The sequence below is a fragment of the Liolophura sinensis genome, chromosome 9 (genome assembly GCF_032854445.1).
Source record: "Liolophura sinensis isolate JHLJ2023 chromosome 9, CUHK_Ljap_v2, whole genome shotgun sequence".
Taxonomy (NCBI): Eukaryota; Metazoa; Mollusca; class Polyplacophora; order Chitonida; family Chitonidae; genus Liolophura; species Liolophura sinensis.
Window position 1 is genome coordinate 18,939,467 of NC_088303.1, and position 21,368 is coordinate 18,960,834.

The 21,368-nt window shown below is 38.8% G+C and overlaps 1 protein-coding gene across 4 annotated transcripts; it reads right to left on the minus strand.

Annotated features, from left to right (window-relative positions):
- Positions 1–576: 576 nt before the first annotated feature.
- On the minus strand, positions 577–10,899 carry LOC135475122 (putative tyrosine carboxypeptidase MATCAP2). Of its 4 annotated transcripts, XM_064754875.1 has the most exons (6): positions 10,822–10,883; positions 9,984–10,047; positions 9,322–9,598; positions 7,859–7,896; positions 5,238–5,505; positions 577–1,866 (listed from the first exon to the last, which is right to left on the minus strand). In XM_064754875.1, the coding sequence occupies exons 3-6, from the start codon at positions 9,584–9,586 to the stop codon at positions 1,613–1,615; spliced, it is 825 nt and encodes a 274-aa protein (XP_064610945.1). In that variant the 5' UTR covers positions 9,587–9,598; positions 9,984–10,047; positions 10,822–10,883; the 3' UTR covers positions 577–1,612. The 4 variants fall into 4 exon arrangements, with proteins under 4 accessions (XP_064610945.1, XP_064610944.1, XP_064610943.1 ...); XM_064754874.1 differs by lacking the exon at positions 9,984–10,047 and having other exon boundaries at positions 10,488–10,899; XM_064754873.1 differs by having other exon boundaries at positions 9,984–10,899.
- Between the last annotated feature and the right edge of the window lie 10,469 nt (positions 10,900–21,368).

Here is a 21,368-nt window from a genome sequence, read left to right on the forward strand (position 1 = left end):
CATTTTCACGGGAGGAGGAAACTGGGCGTGCTTGGAGTAACCCATCGTCATTTGGCAAGACACTGATAAACCCTTTCAAGTTTATAATGTATTTTGGTGGATCTTCACAGAATTGAGGCACCTCCGTGGCCGAGGGGTTAGCACGCCTGTACGGGGCAATGGACCTCCCACCAATGTGGTCCAAGTGAGTCCATCTCCTGCTTGCTGCCTCTCAGGCCTGTTATACCTGGCAAGGTCTGCCAGCAACCTGTGGATGTTCGTGGGTTCCCCCCAAGTTCTGGCCGGTTTCCTCGAAACCATAAAGCTGGCCAGTCGTCATCTTGGTGAAATATTCTTTAGTACGACGTAAAGCACCTATCAAATCAAATCACAGCAATAAAAGCAGGGAAATCCAGAAGTTCCCAGTCTAAGGCCGGAACTGAACCTGTTCCTGCATATTTGCCATCAGTCAGCTATAAAGCCCCACTCCCCTGTGAGGATATGATAAGTGTCTATTTTGGCAAACAGAAATTTCTTTCAAAACGCATGTACAAAAATTACAAGATACAGGGTATTGAGTATTACTCTAGGTCACAGTTGATAACACTACGTCTGCTTATGAATTTTACACCATGCCCTTCGTGCTGATAACAGACAGTTTTATTCTGTGGTCCTTGTGCTGACATCAAATCAGTTTTTACACCATGGTCTTTATGCTGATATCAAACACAGCGTAATTACGTTGTCCCCGCGCTGGCATGAAATCTGATTTACCCCCAATGTCTTTGTGCTGATATCAACCACACCTCAACTTAATTCTGTTCTCTTTATGCCGGCATAACATTAGATTTACACAATAGTTCTAGTGTTGATATCAAACACAACCTAACTCTGTTGTCCTTGTGCGGACATCAAGTCAGGTTTGGAGCATTATCCTTGTGCTTATATCAAACAGCCTTATCTTGTCCTTAATTGTGCTGTTATCAAATCTGATTTACACCATGGTCCTTAAACATGCTGATATCAAACAAAACCTAATTCTGATGTCCTTGTGTTGGCATCAGAACAGATTTATACCATGGTCCTTTTGCTGATATCAAACACAGCTTTATTCTGTTGTCCTTATGCTGGCGTCAAATCTGATTTACACCGTGATCTTCATCATGGTCTATTGGTGATATCAAACACGGGCTAATTCTGTTCTCAATGTGCTGTCATCAAATCAGTTTTACACCATGGTCCATTTGTTGAAATCAAACACAACCTAATTGTGATGTCCTTGTGTTGGCATGAGACCAGTTTTACACCATGGTCCTTGTGCTGATATCAAACAGGCCTTGTTCTCTTGTCCTTGTCATGAAATCAGTTTTACATCATGGTCCCTTTGTTGACATGGAATTGTGCTGATATCAAACACCACCTAATTCTGATGTCCTTGTGTTGGCATGAGACCAGTTGTACACCATGGTCCTTGTGCTGATATCAAACACCCCCTGATTATGTCGTCCTTATGCAGGAAGCAAACCTGATTACCATGGTCCTTAATTATGCTTTTATCTGAAACACAATTTTGATGTCCTTGCGGTAACATCAAGTCAGATTCACACCTTGGTCCTTGGTTTTTGAGCTAGCATCACACGCCAGCTAAGACCTCCTCGGTTAATCCATTTACTGTTGCCACTCTGTCCAAACACCTTTTGTAATTGTCATAGTCCCTCATAAAGCCTGGGATCCTGGTATTTCCCAAATCAGCCAGTTCCTTCAGTCTATCAACATCCTGGTATGCAATTTTTCCTAATGAGAGAAGTAACTGGAAATCTATTGAATTTCTGTGTTTAAGAAGTTCTAAGGCTCCATCCAGATAAACCTGGTCCTTGCAAAACCCTCCTGAAAAGTTGAACAGCAAATTATGAGTGGAAAACAGGCAATATCCAAAAAAATGTATACTATACTTAATAAGTTTCAGCATGTATTAGTTGATTTGCTGAAACACATCTGTTATGTTTCTTTCTGGGTGGATAAATGAACGAACTTTCTCTAGTGTAACATTTCATGCTGGTGGACGGAGAATGTGATGTGTGACCACACCACCTGCATGCAACTCCTAATGAGAGCTACATGACAGCCTTAAGAACAATAAATGCAACAGAAAACAAAGTCAATTCTCTGCCCAAGAATGAGACTGAACCCATATACATGTATATCCCATGCTACCAGTGAAAGACTAAAGCCTCAATGACTTGGCCTCTGCTCGCTCATCTTTTCCTGAGTTCATGTTCATGTGTTTAATTCAGTACCCCTGCATCGCCTGTTTATGTATTTAATACTGTGCATCCCCAGTTCATGTTAATGTCATAATACAGCGCTCCTCAGTTCACGTTAATATCGTAATACAGCGCTCCTTAATTCATGTTCATATCATAATACAGCACTCCTCAGTTCTTCTTTATGTCATAATACAGCTCTCCTCAGTTCATGTTCGTCATAATACAGCGCTCCTCAGTTCACGTTAATGTCATGATACAGCGCTCCTCAGTTCATGTTAATGTCATAATACAGTGCTCCTCAGTTAATCTTCATGTCATAATACAGCTCTCCTCAGTTCATGTTCAAGTCATAATACAGCGCTCCTCGTTTCACGTTAATGTCATTATTGGCGCTCCTCAGTTCATCTTCATTTCATAATACAGCGCTCAGTTCATGTTCATGTCATAATACAGCGCTCCTCAGTTTACTTTCATGTCATAACACAGCGCTCCTCAGTTTACCTTCATGTCATAATACAGCGCTCCCAAGTCCATATTCATGTCATAATACAGCGCAATTCATGTTAATGTCATAATACCGTACCCCTCAGTTCATGTTCATGTCATTATACAGCGCCCCTCAGTTCATGTTCATGTCATAATACAGCGCTCCACAGTTCATGCTAATGTCATAACACAGTGCTCCTAAATTCATGTTCATGTCATAATACAGCCCTGCTCAGTTCATGTTAATGTCATAATACAGCGCTCTTCAGTTCATGTTAATGTCATAATATAGTGCTCCTCAGTTCATGTTCATGTCATAATATCTTATCAGTTTATGTTATGTTTATTACAGTACCCTCAGTTCGTTTTGACGTGTGTAATACAGTGCTCATTAGTTCATGCTGCTATGTTTAATACAGTGCTGATCAGTTCATATTATGGTTATAATAGTGCTCCTCAGTTCATATTGTTGTGGTTAATTTGGTTCTCCTCGGTTGATGTTGATATGTTCAATACAGTGCTTCCTCAGTCCATGTTGGTATGTTTAATACAGTGCTCTTCGGTTTATGTTGGTATGTTTAAGTGCTCTTCAGTTCATGGTGTTATGTTTAATACAATTCTAATCAGTTCGTGCTGATATGTTTATTACAGTGCCTGTCAGATCATGTCGATATGTTCAATACAGTGCTCTTCAGTTCATGTTGGTATGTTTAATACAACGCTCTTCAGTTCATGGTGCTATGTTGAATACAGTGCTCTTCAGTTCATGGTGCTACATGTATGTTTACTAGAGTACCCCTCAGTTTATACTGATATGTTTAATACACCGCTTCTTAGTTCATGTTGTTATGTTTATTAAAATTTATATCTGTGTAGATGTATGTTGCCGAGAAAGGCCATGCGATTTGATATAAAGCATAAACAATGTCTGCTTAGTTGACTTTAAAAATTGTAGAGTGTGAGCATACATATAGCAAGACATGCCATCCATCACACACAAACCACGTGCATTTCCATGTGGCACTTGCAGCCAGGTGTAAGGTTTTGGAAAGTCTTTCAATCCCTGAGACATCCCTGATGTCTGTTCTAATGTCTACGGTAAATTTAGAATTGCGAAGAATAGCTTATTCCATATGTGAATTTATATATTCCCTAATTATTTTAAATGTATCCTCGAAGATACCAATGATGCCGTATAACGTGGCATGTCATGTCAAGTAATAATGTTACCTCTGTTCCTACCCCTTGGAAGCCTCATTCAGTTCTCTCAGACATTATACTGAACTAAACTATATTCTTGACAAACACACGAGAAAAAGAATGATTAAATTACTATCTAAGACTTCAGACAAAAACAGGAAGTTGGCAGCTGGTACATGTATATATCCTGCGGAGATTTTCAAACAGCTTTCCGCAATCATCTGTACGCCCGCTGGAATACCTACAAACCAGTCCTATCACATAACAGCAGTAATAATACAGTGCTTCTCAGTTCAGGTTGATATGTTTAATGCCGTGCTTCACAAGTTCCTCTTGATATGCTCAATACCATGAATACAGCACTGTCTCAGTTCATGTTGATATGTTAAACACAGTGCTTCTTGCTTCATGTTGATATGTCTGATGCAGTGGTCCTCGGCTGGTGTTGATATATTTAATGCAGTGCTCCTCAGTTCATAATGGTATGTTTTAAACAGTGCTCCTCAGTTCATGTTGATTTGTTTAACACTGTGCTCATCAGTTTGTGTTGAAATGTTTAATACAGTGCTCCTCATTTCATATTGATGTGTTTAAAACAGTGTTCCTCAGTTCATGTTGATTTGTTTAACACTGTGCTCATCAGTTTGTGTTGATATGTTTAATAGTGCTCCTGTTTAACCCATGTTTACATGTTTACTGATGTCCTCCTAATTTGCCCATGTTGATATGTTAAATATAGTACCCCTCAGTTCATGTTGATATCTTTAATACAGTGCTTCCTCAGTGCTTGCTGATATGTTTAATACAGTGCTCCTCAGTTCATCCTAATATGTTTAATACAGTGCTCAGCTCATGTTGATATGTTCAACACAGTGCTTCTCAGTTCAGGTTGATATGTTTAATACAGTGCTCCTCAGTTCATCTTAATATGTTTAATACAGTGCTCCTCAGTTCAGGTTGATATGTTTAATACAGTGCTTCTCAGCTCATGTTGATATGTTTAATACACTGCTTCTCAGTTCAGGTTGATGTGTTTAATACAGTGCTTCTCAGTTCAGGTTGATATGTTTAATACAGTGTTTCTCAGTTCGGGTTGATATGTTTAATACAGTGCTTCTCAGTTCAGGTTGATATGTTCAATACAGTCCTTCTTTGTTCCTGCTGATATGTTTAACACAGTGCTTCTCAGTTCCTGTTTATAGGTTCAATACAGTGGCCTTTCTGATCATGATGAATGTTTATATATTAATCAGTTTCTATCAACTACTAATTCACAAACATTAAGCACTACCTCCTTGTACTCACCTGGAACTGACGTGTCTCCTTGGCCTCTCTTAGCCCGCATACAGTAATCCCATCTTACCTGGGCATCACTCACAAATTTACCCAAGTCTCGAAATAGATCTTTGAATGAAAGATAGGCAGCCTTGTATGCTGTGTAGTAGAGAAGTGCTGACCTCCAGAGGCATGGGTCTTTCCTCAGGAGAACGCTGTGAAGAGATGCTAGTCCTTCCTCAGTGGGGTTGAAGTGTTTCAAACTTAACTCCTTCCGCTTTTTCCAGTTGAACCAGATCTGTATGAAAACAAGATGAATGAAATTTATGTGTAGAATAGAAATATTTCATCCAAAGGACTACTCTCACCAAAGACAATCTTCATGAAAGTTTTCACGACACTTTTAAAATATTCATTCGACAAATAAACAGTATTTACTGAGGAGTATCATGCCACTAACATTAAAAGAATGTTTAGACGTGAATATAACCATCTATACATACTGCAATCATGGTTTATTTTCAAACTGTTACTATGTATAAGGCCATATTGTTTATCATGTACACCTACAGTGTACATAGTCAATGACATCACAATGAATTTTCTCTATCAGTATAAACAAGGATTTCATGTCTGATTCACTTTAGCATGCACAGAAAAGAGAGTACAATTATATACAAATGTGTTCTTGTCAGCTGCAATGTTCCAATAACACCCCCTTCCTGTCCTCAGAGTATACATTTATATACAAATGTGTTTCTGTCAGCTGCAACGTTCCAATAACACCCCCTTCCAGTCCTCAGAGTATACATTTACATACAAATGCCTTCTTGTTAGCTGCAGCGTTCCAATAACACCCCTTCCTGTCCTCAGAGTATACATTTATATACAAATGCGTTTCTGTCAGCTGCAACGTTCCAATAACACCCCCTTCCAGTCCTCAGAGTATACATTTACATACAAATGCCTTCTTGTTAGCTGCAGCGTTCCAATGACACCCCCTTCCTGTCCTCAGAGTATACATTTATATACAAATGCGTTTCTGTCAGCTACAATATTCCAATGACACCCCTTCCAGTCCTCGGAGTATACATTCACATACAAATGCCTTCTTGTCAGCTGCAACGTTCCAATAACACCCCTTCCTGTCCTCAGAGTATACATTTATATACAAATGTGTTTCTGTCAGCTGCAACGTTCCAATAACACCCCCTTCCAGTCCTCAGAGTATACATTTACATACAAATGCCTTCTTGTCAGCTGCAGCGTTCCAATAACACCCCTTCCTGTCCTCAGAGTATACATTTATATACAAATGCGTTTGTGTCAGCTGCAACATTCCAATAACACCCCCTTCCAGTCCTCAGAGTATACATTCACATACAAATACCTTCTTGTCAGCTGCAACGTTCCAATAACACCCCCTTCCTGTCCTCAGAGCATACATTTATATACAAATGCATTTCTCTCAGCTGCAACGTTCCAATAACACCCCCTTCCTGTCCTCAGAGTATACATTCACATACAAATGCCTTCTTGTCAGCTGCAATGTTCTAATAATACCTCATTCCTGTCCTCAGAGTATACATTTATGCACAAATGCCTTCTTGTCAGCTGCAACGTTCCAATGACACCCCTTCCTGTCCTCAGAGTATACATTTATGTACAAATGCCTTTTTGTCAGCTGCAACGTTCCAATAACACCCCCTTCCTGTCCTCAGAGCATACATTTATATACAAATGCGTTTCTCTCAGCTGCAACGTTCCAATAACACCCCCTTCCTGTCCTCAGAGTATACATTCACATACAAATGCCTTCTTGTCAGCTGCAATGTTCTAATAATACCTCATTCCTGTCCTCAGAGTATACATTTATACACAAATGCCTTCTTGTCAGCTGCAACGTTCCAATGACACCCCTTCCTGTCCTCAGAGAATACATTTATGTACAAATGTCTTCTTGTCAGCTGCAACGTTCCAATAACACCCCCTTCCAGTCCTCGGAGTATACAATTATATACAAATGCCTTCTTGTCAGCTACAATATTCCAATAACACCCGCTTCCTCTCCTCAGAGTATACATTTATGTACAAATACCTTCTTGTCAACTGCAATGTTCTAACAACACCCACTTACTGTATCCAAAGTATACAATTATATACAAATGCCTTGCTGTCAGCTGCAACGTTCCAATAACACCTCCTTCCTGTCCTCAGAATATACAATTATATACAAATGCCTTCTTGTCAGCTACAATATTCCAATAACACCCGCTTCCTCTCCTCAGAGTATACATTTATGTACAAATACCTTCTTGTCAACTGCAATGTTCTAACAACACCCACTTACTGTATCCAAAGTATACAATTATATACAAATGCCTTGCTGTCAGCTGCAATGTTCCAATAACATCCCCTTCCTGTCCTCAGAGTATACATTTATATACAAATGCCTTCTTGTCAACTGCATTGTTCCAATAACACCCCCTTCCTGTCCTCCGAGTATACATTTATTTACAAATGCCTTCTTGTCAACTGCATTGTTCCAATAATACCCCCTTCCTGTCCTCCGAGTATACATTTATATACACATGCCTTCAGATGATCCAAATGGATGATTTATGGTACTGAGTGACACAGACCTAACTAACCTGATGCTTGTTGTTACAGCTGCGTAAATAGTGGGTACCTGTAAATACAAAATAGTACAGTAAAAAATTAGATATTTTTTGACATGTTTGTGAATGACTGCACCAAACTGGTGATTTCTGGGATGTGGTCAGATCACTGCCCTTCTAATTACCCTAAATGACCACAAATTTTGTCAATAATTTATATGCCTCTAAAAATGCACTTTTGTGGGAAAAATTTGAGATCATTTTAATAGGGTACTTGATCATCAGACAGACAGCCGTCCTATCTACACCTGTAACGCATTAATATCAGACTAACCATCCTATAATCAACAGATGCCAATTAACCTACCTGGACAATGTAAAGTTAGGATTGGACTGTTCTACATGTATAGCAATTCCAAGTTATGGTGATGCAATCAACACCATCAGACTTTCAATTTTCATGAGAATTGTTGTCAACAGGCTTCTCCTGTTCTTGTAGATAAATAAGAATTTCTTCAAGAAAATAGTTGAAAAGTATTTTCAATAAAACTCCAGAATATTTCACAAACATAATGGCAACCAACAATTAGGTGGGAGAAAACTGGGGTTTTAACACACATGTTCAGTGTAAAATTGTACAACAAATGTTTATCACTTATCCTTTTTTGTTTTTAAATCCTTGTGATGTCATTGGTGGTCCCTTTCATTTTTGTTTTAATAATGTTTCTGTGGCATCAGATGTCAGCTAGGACATTCCAAACTTCAAGAAGACTCCACGGTATTTTTAGCAAATTTTAAACTGTCCTGGGGCCACTTTCACAAAGTGGCATACCACATGTATTTATTGTACATTTGTCGTACGATATTTTATACATCACTATTAACGTACCATTTTCCTATGTGTGCAAAGAGGCCCCAAATCTCCACAGCTTATTTCTAGCCAAATATAAGATATAAATTGCATATATACATGCATCAGAGGGTTAGCCATAAATGTAAAAGAGGGTGTCAAAGCATCCCATTTTGAGGCCATTTTGCCATAGTACGGTGTCCAGAATTTTTTTCTCTTATCTCTCCAGTGTTACAAGTGCTGAAAACAGGGTGTCCAAACAGCACCAGTTTTCTATTTCTCTCGTCCACAGGTGGACAGGTAACTGGTTAAACCCTGACATGAGTACAAAATCACAGAAAAAAGTACACCTCATCACCAAGTATTTTAATACTCTGATAACTTTCAGTTTCAAATGTAAAATCTCTGCAGTTTACCTTTAACTGGAAAAATATGTGCATTGGATATTATCCAAAATGATTTCTGTAAAAACCTTTACCTTAATAATTTGTTTGACAAAAAGGGAGAAAAAAACCCATACCAGCCTTATACTATATTTTTTCTGACAGGGACAGATGGTTACACCAAACAAATAATTATTTATAAGCATGGTCATATTTTTCTTTTTTTTAACACTATATTGTACTAACACTAATTGAAAATGTACCAATTTCATGTCGGAGGAGTCCTTCTACCCAGAATTCCCTTAAGTTGACAATACGGACATTGAGTGTAGCTTTGCCTCTGCCCTTTGTCATGGAAGCCCTCGAGAGTAAATCTTCAGAAAGATTCAATCGAATCTCATCTTCCAGGTCCTCTTGTCGAAGATAGCGTTTGATGATCGACACAATCTCAGGTCTATTTAAAATCTTTCCACCTGTCTTCTCCTCAAAATTTTCATAGTGGCCATGCTTTTCCAGAGCCCTTTCCATGATTAAAATTGCCTGCAAAATTATAGGAAGGGCTAATTCTTATATTTTTATGTACTAAACAAAGACATTTTTACAAAACAAAATTACTTACTGGCAATAATGTATGTATATGTTAAAAACAAAATAATATGTCCACTTAATATGTTTTGACCTGTTTTTACCCAGCAGATTAGTACAAACATGTATGAAAATACAGCCATAACTATCACGGACAACAATTACATAGACTATATACGTCCCAATGTATCACTGATGTTTAATAGCTTTACAGCATGTATTAGGTGACTTTTATCTGGTATGTAACTCATAGTTATGTTTGCCGTATGAAAGCCATATATCAGACTTATTTTTTTCAGTTTTGTATGTGGCAAACCTTAATAATAATTACTGGTAGTACCTGAGGCAAATATTTATCACTTGGGGAGCTGAATCTTTCTAAGGCATCAACGTCAGCTGGATTTCTGTATACAAACACTGGGTTGTAGCAAAATCTGGCCTGGAAGAAGCGTTCTTTTTCTGATTTCTCATTTTCAGGTCTGATAGCAGTTAACAGAGGGACTACTGGTTTCTTGCCCCCCTTTATGTTCAAAGGTTGAACTGAACAAGATTGCACATGGTCACTTGCTGCAGTATTATACCCTTGCTTACCAACTAAACTGTTCTGGCCTGACTTCGTCTTACATGAAACATCATTATGGGAGACGTCCCAAAGAGATTGAGATGATGACAATGTGATATGTTTTAGCCGCACATGATTCACTGATGTTGCTCTTACGTTTAACTGACAGATTCGTTTTCTCACATTTGTTGATGTTGACAAATATGACGGGGTCAAACTGGCAGGGATACATGTAGGTGTTACAGATATCTCTTTACCCAACACAGTAATATCACTGCTGACCTCTGCACTTCCAAGAGGCCTGGCGCGCACTTTCTTTTTTATATTTTTCTTCTTGCGGTGTTTTTTCTCGCCCGTCATAACACCCAGCTCTGAAGGGTCCTTTTTCTTAGCACAATTAATGCTCATTGCATGACAATGGTGTACAATCTGACTATTGCTAAGTATGATGCCGGTGCACCTGACTGATTAAATCAACAGTAAATGATATAATTGCCATAACGCACTCGATCACCACTTTGAAACTGACTTACACCTGACCGAGATCACTACACTGAGGGATACAGAATGAAACTTTTCCCTGTGTACATTCGTGAACAAACGCCCGGTGGTTTACCTATGGCACCTTAGCTCATACAAGGTCACAGTTCATGCGTCATTGGTTGAGGGATATTTGTAGATGTTCCAATGCACATAAAACCATAATACAAACATCTGCCACTTGCCCGCGACTTCTGGTTTGTTTGCATGACAACAACGCCAACTTCCGTTTTATGGGTTACTAAATTACGAAATGCAACTATCTACCAACGCATGTATAAAATGTGGAACGGACTTTTTTGTGGTATTGCCTCGCAAGAAAAAGACTTGATAGCAGGAAAAAATTCTGAGAGAATGACAGTAAAATAGTTCATTGCAAAGTAATATGAATGTATAAGGGACACCTTGACACACTGGTTATATTAGTCCCAGCTAATAGTCCCAGAGGAAAAACAGAGGTGAAATACAAATGTATAGTGTTCGCCAGCCCTCTTTCAAAACGTATTGTGCTTACTAAAAAATGCTTTTTGATGTAAATCATATTTAACAAGTTGAAAGTTGATGAATATACATTCATAATTTTGCCAGGTAGGCTACGCACGTACACATGTTCGTGCTCAAATGTAGCTTTGAGGATACAGAACCGATTTTCAAATCAATTCTACACGACGGAAAAATAATTTAACCTTGAAAAATATATACATGTAAGTATGAAAAATAATGGACATTTAGAATGCTTTCAAGAAAAAAAAGTGGGCACTTCTACTACATGTAGCCATTGTACTTCATTTACAAGAAGCAATGGGTACACGTACTTCAGTCTCCGTTGTATCCAACGACCTCCGCATACGTTGAAATCTCACATCAGATTTCATGTCTGATGTCGATGTCACGCACATGTACACATATATCCTGTAACTGGTGACCTGCAGAGAAGGGTAAAATGAAGCATAATAACATTATGCTCAACTGAAAGCAGTTGTTAAGTCGGTCACCTGGCCAAAGTGTGACCAACCCCTTGTCGTCATATCGCTGTAAAGTATGAAGTACGGCGTTTAACCCCAAACACACATAAACAGGCCTACATATATGCTTGAACATGAGGAAAATTAAAAATGCCGCCAATCTTCACTTGGGTTTAATAACTGGAGAAATTGGGCGAATCAAAAGGCCGGGATTAAAACTAAATTTTACTTTGAATATAAAAAAAAAATCTAGCCAACTCCCCTCTACCATTCAATTTTTACAATTTTGACTTACACCGGACATACACGTGCCTGCAGACATTTGTTTATTTTTCTTGTACAATGAAAGCACAACTAAGCAACTTCCATGGAACATAAGGAGCTGAGTTCATCTTTTGCAGACCTATATTAAAACGTAATATCGGGATATTTAATGGGTGTGTGTGTGTGTGTGTGTGTGTGTGTGTGTGTGTGTGTGTGTGTGTGTGTGTGTGTGTGTTTGTTTTTTTGTTGTTTTTTTTCAGTCACATTATGTGGCGCTTTGGCGGGATTACATAAAAACCAATTCAACTTTTTCTTGTACTGTTAGTTTATTGGCCATAACTGACTCTGAAAGAGCGAGAAAAAAAAAAAATATATATATATATATATATATATATATATATATATATATTTGCCAAAGGATCACGCGGTTCACAACCAATCACGTTTTACACATTTCACACATGTAGAAGAACATGAATCCCATGTGTACAGAATCGGTTCAGTGAAAACAAAAAAGGTTGCAGGGGGGGGGGGGGGCGCTATATTTAAATTTCTTGTGTATATTAGGTGCCGCCGAAAACTAGCCCAAGCATTTGTGGTACTTGAAAAATTTAATATTATCTGTACAAACAGGCCTATATGCTGTACTTTGAAATTTGAAAATGAGTAGAACAGTCACTGTAGATACTTCATTAATCTAGGGCTGTCTGAACAAGTATATACTGCACAAGAGAAATGGTCCAGGAGGTGCCAAACATTTTATTCTTTGCGTTGACCCCGCAAGGCCTGATATCAGGCAAGTAAGGATGTTTATGGCAAAATCAGACAGCAATGCATTATACAATTCAGTTTATTCAGTATCGACAAAAGCATTTATTAAATTACATCATTTTATTCTATTACCTACAGACGATAGCTCTGTATGACCATGCTCCGTTTTTTTTATATTTATATTGGCGCTCGCATAGTTATGGCTTTCTGATATTCACCCCTGTAGGATGCTAGCACGGCGCAATGAGCCAGGAGCCTCCCACCAATGAGGTGGCTGTGAGTTAGACAACCCATGCTGGTTTCCTCTGCGGTATTACGGGGGAAGGTCTTAAAGTAACCTACGGATGGTCGTGGGTTTCTCCGATTTCCTTCCACTATAAGGCTGGACACCGTCGTATGAGTGAAATATTCTTGTGTACGGCGTAACACCAATCAAATAAATAAATAAATAACTACCCCAGCGCATTTGCGATCAGAATAGCCACCGTCAGTTTTTACAGGAACCTAGCGCAGTGTATCACACAAAAACAACCTGAGTATGCTACTTTCCAGATGGAAGATGTTTGTTTCAGCTCAGAGAAAACTACAAAAGATCACCGAAATTCCTGAAAAGGGAAGAGCACCATAGGCTGAGTGTTCTCCCCTGGACTCACAAAATACTATCTACGTGTACATGCAAAAAGAAATATTACATGACCTGTCTCGGAGTAACAACTCTGTGTTTTCTTCTGTTTGGTGCCAACTGGCGTAATGTAAATCATGCAGAACTTGATTCTGTAAGCAGACTAGTAGAAATACACAATGTTTGCTCTCACCATCGTTGTTGGTAACTGTGTACACCTTGCTTCTCCATTGTTCTGTCCCATTGTTTCAGAAAAATTTGTACCGCTTTATACCCCTGTAAGCGCTCTGTTCCCTTTGGTAGATTTCCTTTCGCATAGTAAAATACCAGTCAGCTTATGATTGAGTTATCCCTCTGAAATTATTCCCATGGGTTTCTCCGGGTTTGTCCAATTTCCTCTCACCATAATGCTAACCGCCTCCATATAAGTCAAATACTCTTGAGTACGGCGTAAAACAACAAAAAATGAATAAATAAATCCTAAATGGTGAAATTTCGCCATTTTCTCTGACTTAAATGAGCGTAGGCCTAGAACTCCCTCATCGGGATCAGCAGATGTTTCCAGAACCAAACAGAGATTATGTAAATCAAATCTAACTGCTGTACTTCAATGGGTAATTCAGTTCCCTCGATTACAGAACACATCTCGACATTAATCTTAGCCAGCCAGATTTCTTCAATATCTGTATTGATATATTTATGTAAGATCTGTGTTTACTGGTATCCATGAGAAGGTATCTGCCCTGATGTTGGAATTTTCCGATCTGTACTGAAATTTAAAATTAAACCCAAAGAGTTTACTGACTCACCTGTGCTCCAACGCCGGAACCCCACTCTTTGTCATGTGGCAAGTCAGGGGTTTGTTGTCTGTGAAGGCCAAAAACTCCTGAATTTGTCACACAGCCTGCTTAAGAGCTAGTCCTCTTAACGGTAGAATGAACTGAATCCTACAACGATTTCATTTCTCGCAGTGATGTTTGTGTAAGCCATTCAGAAACACAACGAATTAGCCGACACAACGTGTCCGAAAAACTTCTCTGTTTTGAAGAAATGACACTTGCACAGTTCCACCTTCAGCCCATGTTATGACAGCTTTACCATTAGCTTTACTGAATCAATTCAGTTAGTTCAAATGATCAGGGGTGCTGGGGGGCAACTGATGACATCGTCCAAATGGACGAATATCCATTCCATCAGATCATCTCTAAATATCGTCGACATCAGTCGTTGGAAGCTGGGCGGCACATTCATCAGTCTGATGGCCATTCTGTTGAATTTGTAATGCCCGATTGTCGCTTTCCTCTGTTTAATCTGATTGAATGCTGACTTCAAATCGATGGTCGAAGAGAAACATTCTCTAGACAAAAGGTCTAGAGACTCCTCGATTCATGATATCAGATATGCACCATGGTCTTGCTGTTTAGTGTGCAATAGTCCACGCACATCCTAAGATCTCCATTTTTTCTTCCAGATAAGCATCGGCGGTGCCCCATAGCTTGAAGTACTTTGTTCCAGCAGATCTTCAAGGCGTAACTTGACATCGCCGACTAAGTTGGGAGGTATTCTGCGACAGGAAACACTAAATGGAATATCGTCCGTGGTTGCAATTTTATGCTTGACGATTTGAGGCTTACCAAAATTCTCACAGAGAACTTCGGCATACTTACCAAAAAATCTTCCTAGACTGTTCCAATTCTACCTTATTTCCACTGAAATTATCTAAATTGGGAAGCAAAACTTCACCAACAGGTTCCTCCCGGTTCACGCCGACAAACACTTGTTCATCTCAAAGTATAGCTTTGCATCACCCCAAGTTTAGCCGTAGATGGTAACCAAATGTCGCTAACTGTTGGATTCAAAACTTCCACATTGCCATCAGAAAGTGCGAAAATTTAATATCCTGTTGTTGGCCGTGACAAGGGTTTAACAAGTAGAGTCTCACCCTGTGGCACTTTTGTGACCTATACTCGTGAAAGTGATAAAGCTGGAATCAGAGTTTCATGACTGCTATTTATCACTGCCAACTTAGGCCGACACATGTCAGTAGATTTCACCTCAATCTTCTGAAAACTCAAGTTCTGAAATTCAAAAACACGTTACAACACATTCATACCAACAAAACGAACATGTTATTTTGACCACCACATGAATCACTAAACACTAACATTCTTAAATGGGGCCTCCGTGGCTCAGTTGGTTAGCGCGCTAGCGCAGCGTAATGACCCAAGAGTCTCTCACCAATGCGGTCGCTGTGAGTTCAAGTCCAGCTCGTGCTGTCTTCCTCTCCGGCCGTATGTGGGAAGGTCTCTCAGCAACCTGAGGATGGTCGTGGGTTTCCCCCGGGCTGTGCCCGGTTTCCACCCACCATAATGCTGGCCGCCGTCGTATAAGTGAAATATTCTTGAGTACGGCGTAAAACACCAATCAAATAAATAAATAAATAAACAAATATTCTTAAATTATCAACAATCGTATGAAGAACTTTAACACTGGTCACTATATACCCCACATATGGTAGTCTAGACGAATGATAGCTGTTTCAGCTCTCAAATTACCTCTGTTGCAAAATATCACCGAAACTCTAATACAAAAACACGATGGAAGGGATACCACTTGAAAAAGGGTAGTGCTCTCCCACACATTCAAAAAATGCTATTTACATGTACGTACAAAAAGAAATATTATATGACTTGTCATAAAAGCTAACGATTCTATACCAATAGACTGACAAAAATCCTGAGCTGTAGATCATCACAAAGGTAAATATCTATTCAAAGTCCTCAAGGTTTGACGCACTATACCATTTCATGTTTCAAACATAAAACTTGCATGAATAGCATTTCCACTGCATACCTGAAATTCAAATATTGTCATGTGTTTTATGCTTTATAATCACTTTCACTATTTTTAATTTTCGACTAAAGGCAGCCATTAGTACTGGAAAGAGAAGACAGACACCATCACAAAGTACTGTTTTGGTCATCTGACAATTCTTTGCAGGGCGATGGAAAGAAGTGATTAAACAGCAGATGGAAGAGTAACCCGATGCGGTGGAAAGATAATACAAAGCGATGGAATGATAGACATTATCGTGCCATTACCTTCAACTATCGTTCCATCGTTTCGTTCCTTGATGATAACCTTAACTGATCTACATAATCAGTATATATTTAAAACGAAACAGCTCGCGCATATCACCTATTATTGATTTTTCGGTCACCTGAGAATAATTCATTTAGGGTATTTAGGTACACATTTTACCTGATGTATATTTCTTATCGGGATATACGTAAGGAGCTACTGCGAACTGATAGCTGTTACCTTTATCAATACGGTGACTAACTCTGGCAACCGAACACATCCGCAGACATGCGCCGTGGTGAGGTATCAACTTAGCGAGATCTCAAGGAGAACTATCTTTTAAATCAGAAATATCACACCCGGATCCGTGTGTTCTTTATACCAGGGGTAATTATCCACAGGTAAGTCTACTATCATTTGTATACTTTCTTGATATTAAAATGTTGCAACACTGATAATATTAAATCCAACATTTTGAAGGAGAGAAAGTATTTATAATGTAGGCTACATTAACACATTCAAAGGCGTTACAAATTTGACTCTTTAAACATGATGTAATTTAATACTGCCACCTTTTACTCCTTTTGAAATAGTATGAAGTATAGTTGGGTCAGCAACGCGGCGCCTCACTTTACGGTGCTCTTTGGAATCTAACGAAAGCAGAATTTTACATTTTCATGTAAAATGTCTTGGTTTTTTGGCATTTGATTTACAGCTTGAAGGGACAACGCCACAACATTTTAGATATCAAATTTTTGCACATTATTGCGTTAAAGAATTTATGGAATAAGCTACAATAAAGATGAACACGACAACAGGGAAAAGCTGATTTTGTTCTCATAATTCCGCGTTTTAAAATTAAAATGTTATCATGTTGGCAGGGTTTCAAAATGGGCCGATAACCAAAAGCGAAACTTTAACTTTAAATGTTTCTTTGACACAGTTTTGAAAAAGCTTTGCGCTTTGATTGCAACTGTTTACACATCCTACAAATCAATTTCATTCCATACAACCAATATACAGCCCCTAATCTAGAGATCTAGAGATACACTCGTTGTAAACCGTACGAAACTTGAAGTGAAGGCGTTCGATTTATCCATTTATTTCATCTGGTATTTTCACGCCGTACTCAAGAATATTTCACCTGAACGACAGAGGCCAGCAATATAGTCATATAAAAACGGGGGGGAAACCCACGACAGCTTGGTGGCAGTTCTTCCCACGGAAGGTGTTTGATGGAATAGCCTTGATATACCAGTGTTTTCAGCGATAGCGCAAATATGTTGGATAAATCGACAAATAACACAAAGGATCTAACAAATGTTACAAGGCGGGATATCTGCACGCCATATGAAGGACCCTTTGGTGGACTATGATCCAAGCGAGGATAACTTACAATGTCAACACTGAAACCATATGTACAAATATCCCTTTTGTCGTAAAGTTTGCTTAATATTAAACCGTTTTAGTCTTTGTACAAGTGTAGGTTCAGATAAGATGTACCATCTGGGGTCTGTATTTCCTTAAATGCAGCGATGGTGGTCTTGAGAGCTTTTGCTATACGTGGGTTGTTTAAAGGTAGCAGATTATCAATATACCGTTTAGTGAATGAAAAAGATCGAGCCAGATGCAGATTACTTTTCTGCATTAATTTCTGTATATAATCGTATTAATATGAGAACAAGTATATGTCAGCCAAACAGCATTACAGGGGAAGGGGGGAGTTTGTTGTTTGTCACAGTTTGTACCGGTTAACGCTATTTAGACTTTTTAATGAAGGAATGTCCATTAATAACGTGTAGAATTTGCTGTTCTATTCCGTCATCAATGTAAAATTGCGTGTTTACCTCTGGTGTCATGTCGCGTGGCAGGGGAGAAATAAAGGAATGTGTGAACGTCATTGTTAATCTGTCTTGACGTTTTCCTCTTACCATGAAGTTGGCCAGCGTCGTATAAGTGAAATGATCTTGACTACAGCGTAAAGCGCCAATCAGATAAATAAATTAACTGATTAAAACATAAAAGGGACGTCGTCAAGTTTTAATGGGGGGGGGGAGGGGGGGGAGGGCTGAAGTGAAGATCTCTCCTATCACGGTTCGGGGGCTGTTATGGCCGTTTGCGCAGGGTTCCTTTCATGCCCACTTTTTGTGTATCATCAAAATAGTGTGCATGTGAGTGTGTGTGTCAGACGTGAGATAGTTCGGTGCCAATGATCAGTGGTTTACCCGGTGCACTGCGCTTTCCTTCATCTATAAAAACTGACCATCAAGTGGAAACAATCTTAAGTATGGCGTTGAACAAGAATAAAATAAATAAATAAATACATTTTATCATGACATTTGAAAACTGATGCCCTTTGTGCCCCGGTCTTTTTATGACTACCAAGCACCAATGAAATCATTCACATGTGACTCCTGTACGCAGCAAAAACTAATAGTTATATACATTGTTAAAATAAAAACGGCTAATTGACCATTCTAATAGACATGTCACGTGTTTTCTGTAAAACACCAATGTTTCGGAGAAAACGTTGGAAATGATTTATTGAAATTTGCAGCGTATTCCCCCACCCCATTTTTTGATGCATTGCCAAAATGTTTGGAGTGTCTGGTATGTATTGATGTGTATTTTGAACCAACGAACTTCGATCGAAGGATACATAAGGTTTCCGATCTCCACTTTAGATATCTTTGTGTCGAAACATCCATCTGCACCATATGTTCACATTATCATTATTCACGTTTAAAAAAAACATATTGGCACATAGTCAACAGCCTGTGTTGTAAAATCGATTTATCTTGAAATGGAAACGTTGTAGAAAGTGCTTGGAAAAGCCACAATGGAATTACACAGCCTTCAGTTTTATACTGCTACCCTCTGCCTTTTCTGTAAACAAAGTCATTCTGTATTAAAGATCCCTTTTCATCTTCACCATCAAGACTATAATTATCAAAAAGCATGACAGAATTGCAGTAGAAATATTGAGGTCGTCAAGATGAGTTTTTGCGGAGTTGTATTGCTCGGCTAAAAAAAAACTCTTTCTGTATATATGTCTTTATGTTATTCCTATCATTCGTTGGCTGTCTGGAGGATTTATTTCTCATTTTTCATATACAATCATAACTTTACTTATATTTCACAAATAGGACTAGAATTTATTTATTTAACGTCGAACAAAAAACTATTTAAGATGTTGCTATACGACTGCATTCATGGTATGGGAGGATAATCTAGTGTCTCCAACCACTACGTTCTGCCTTATCGGTGTGATATAATACGCGGCACTACATTAAGTCTTCAGTCGAATAGGTATCATATTTTCCTTATAAGGCAGATGGTGAAATAAAGCCGCAGCTAAAATAGCGAGAGCTGGACTCGAACACACAATCTCACAAGCCCGATAGCTGTTGAACGAGATTTTTTCGTTATGAAACATACAAATTCACGCGTATATGTTAAAACACTGTATAAACCTCCAATGTCACACGTAATTTAGAAAGTTTCTTACATTTTATAAACTTGTGGCATCTAAGGCTTTACATGGGCTGTATGTATGCTTGATGTTTTACGTCGTACGCAACAATTTCCAGTCGTATGACGACGAGGAGTCATTTATTGTGTGTATACATACGTATTGTGTTTTCTTGCTTCAAGGAAAGTCCATGCCGCCATGCAGTGCTACTGCCACTGAATTAAGTATCATGCCGAAGACACCAGACATAACATCGCACCAAACCATTATGCTGACACCGGGCAAACCAATCCTGTTTCCATCTCTAACCTATCAATGATCACCAAACAGCGCAGCAACAAGTGTTATTTGTCGGTATGACCCGACCTGGGTTTGATCTCAAGTCTCCAGACATTGGATTGAGCATAGTTTCCAAAAATAAAAATATACATCTTTGTTGTGATATAGTTTACCATCCTATTGCTTAATTCAGTGATTGATGGATGAGAGTGGTGCAGCTTTTATTGTATATCATAGACAAATAATGATATTGTGTGATCGATATTCTGGATTCTTCAGTCTTGTTCATACTTATATAGTTACACTGTGTGTTGTTTCTTCTAGTGTTTTCCGATGGAAATTTGGATCGCCAAATAAGAAAACAAAAAGCACATAACAGCTGTGCCATTAATAATGTTGGAGTTGGCAGTATTGAATGCAATGTTGACAACAGTTGCAAATGCATACAAGGACAAATATCCTCCAAAATGGTGCATGTGTTCTTCCTCATCGATCGCAATGACCGTTGCTTTACAGTTCACATGAAAGTGTTCAGGAATGTACTCCATACGCAACAATCGCGCACTCAAGCCAATACGCATGCGTGCCGAATAGCCGGTAAATTGCAATCAACAGCTTGTTACAACTATATTCCTCATGATCATTCAAGTGTGGCGATTGTAATATACAGTACGAATTTTTATAAGCAACATATAAAAACCAGACCCATCCAATATGTTTTAGTTAGTTCCATATTGGCTAAATTAGAGGCAGGCTCTCAAGTCAGTATTAAATGTGTGTCATTTAACTTTTTTACAACAGGCGTTACGCAGCTAAACGGAAGATTCGCAGTACATTTGCACCAATACAATAATAGTCCACTGTGCTCTCCCAATTTTGGAAGATTTTGAATACATTTAGCTCGTTAACGGCTGTGTTAAAAATGAGAAAATATCAATCGGATCTCCAACAATCCTAACAAAAATGGCAGCTAGGAGCGAGACAAACCCAGAATCCAGTATATCAAGGCAGATACAAAGTAAACACAACTGGAACTGAGCCGAATCCTAGGCTGTCGATGGAAGTCTGCAATGTTTTAGCATTGGCACATCTTCATTTGATCAAGCCGGCGATGTCCGACATCATCTTTCTTACCATTCACACTGCCTAATCAGGTTTCACTTTATACC

What these genes read in the sequence shown, in the direction of transcription:
- LOC135475122 (XM_064754873.1), bottom strand. Translation starts at nt 10,613, where the DNA reads ATGAGCATTAATTGTGCTAAGAAAAAGGACCCTTCAGAGCTGGGTGTT. An exon ending in ACTCCTCCGACATGAAATTG is followed by an intron (nt 7,897 to 9,321) that starts GTACATTTTCAA and finishes TTGTATTTACAG; the next exon opens with GTACCCACTATTTACGCAGC. An exon ending in GCTGTAACAACAAGCATCAG is followed by an intron (nt 5,506 to 7,858) that starts GTTAGTTAGGTC and finishes GTTTTCATACAG; the next exon opens with ATCTGGTTCAACTGGAAAAA.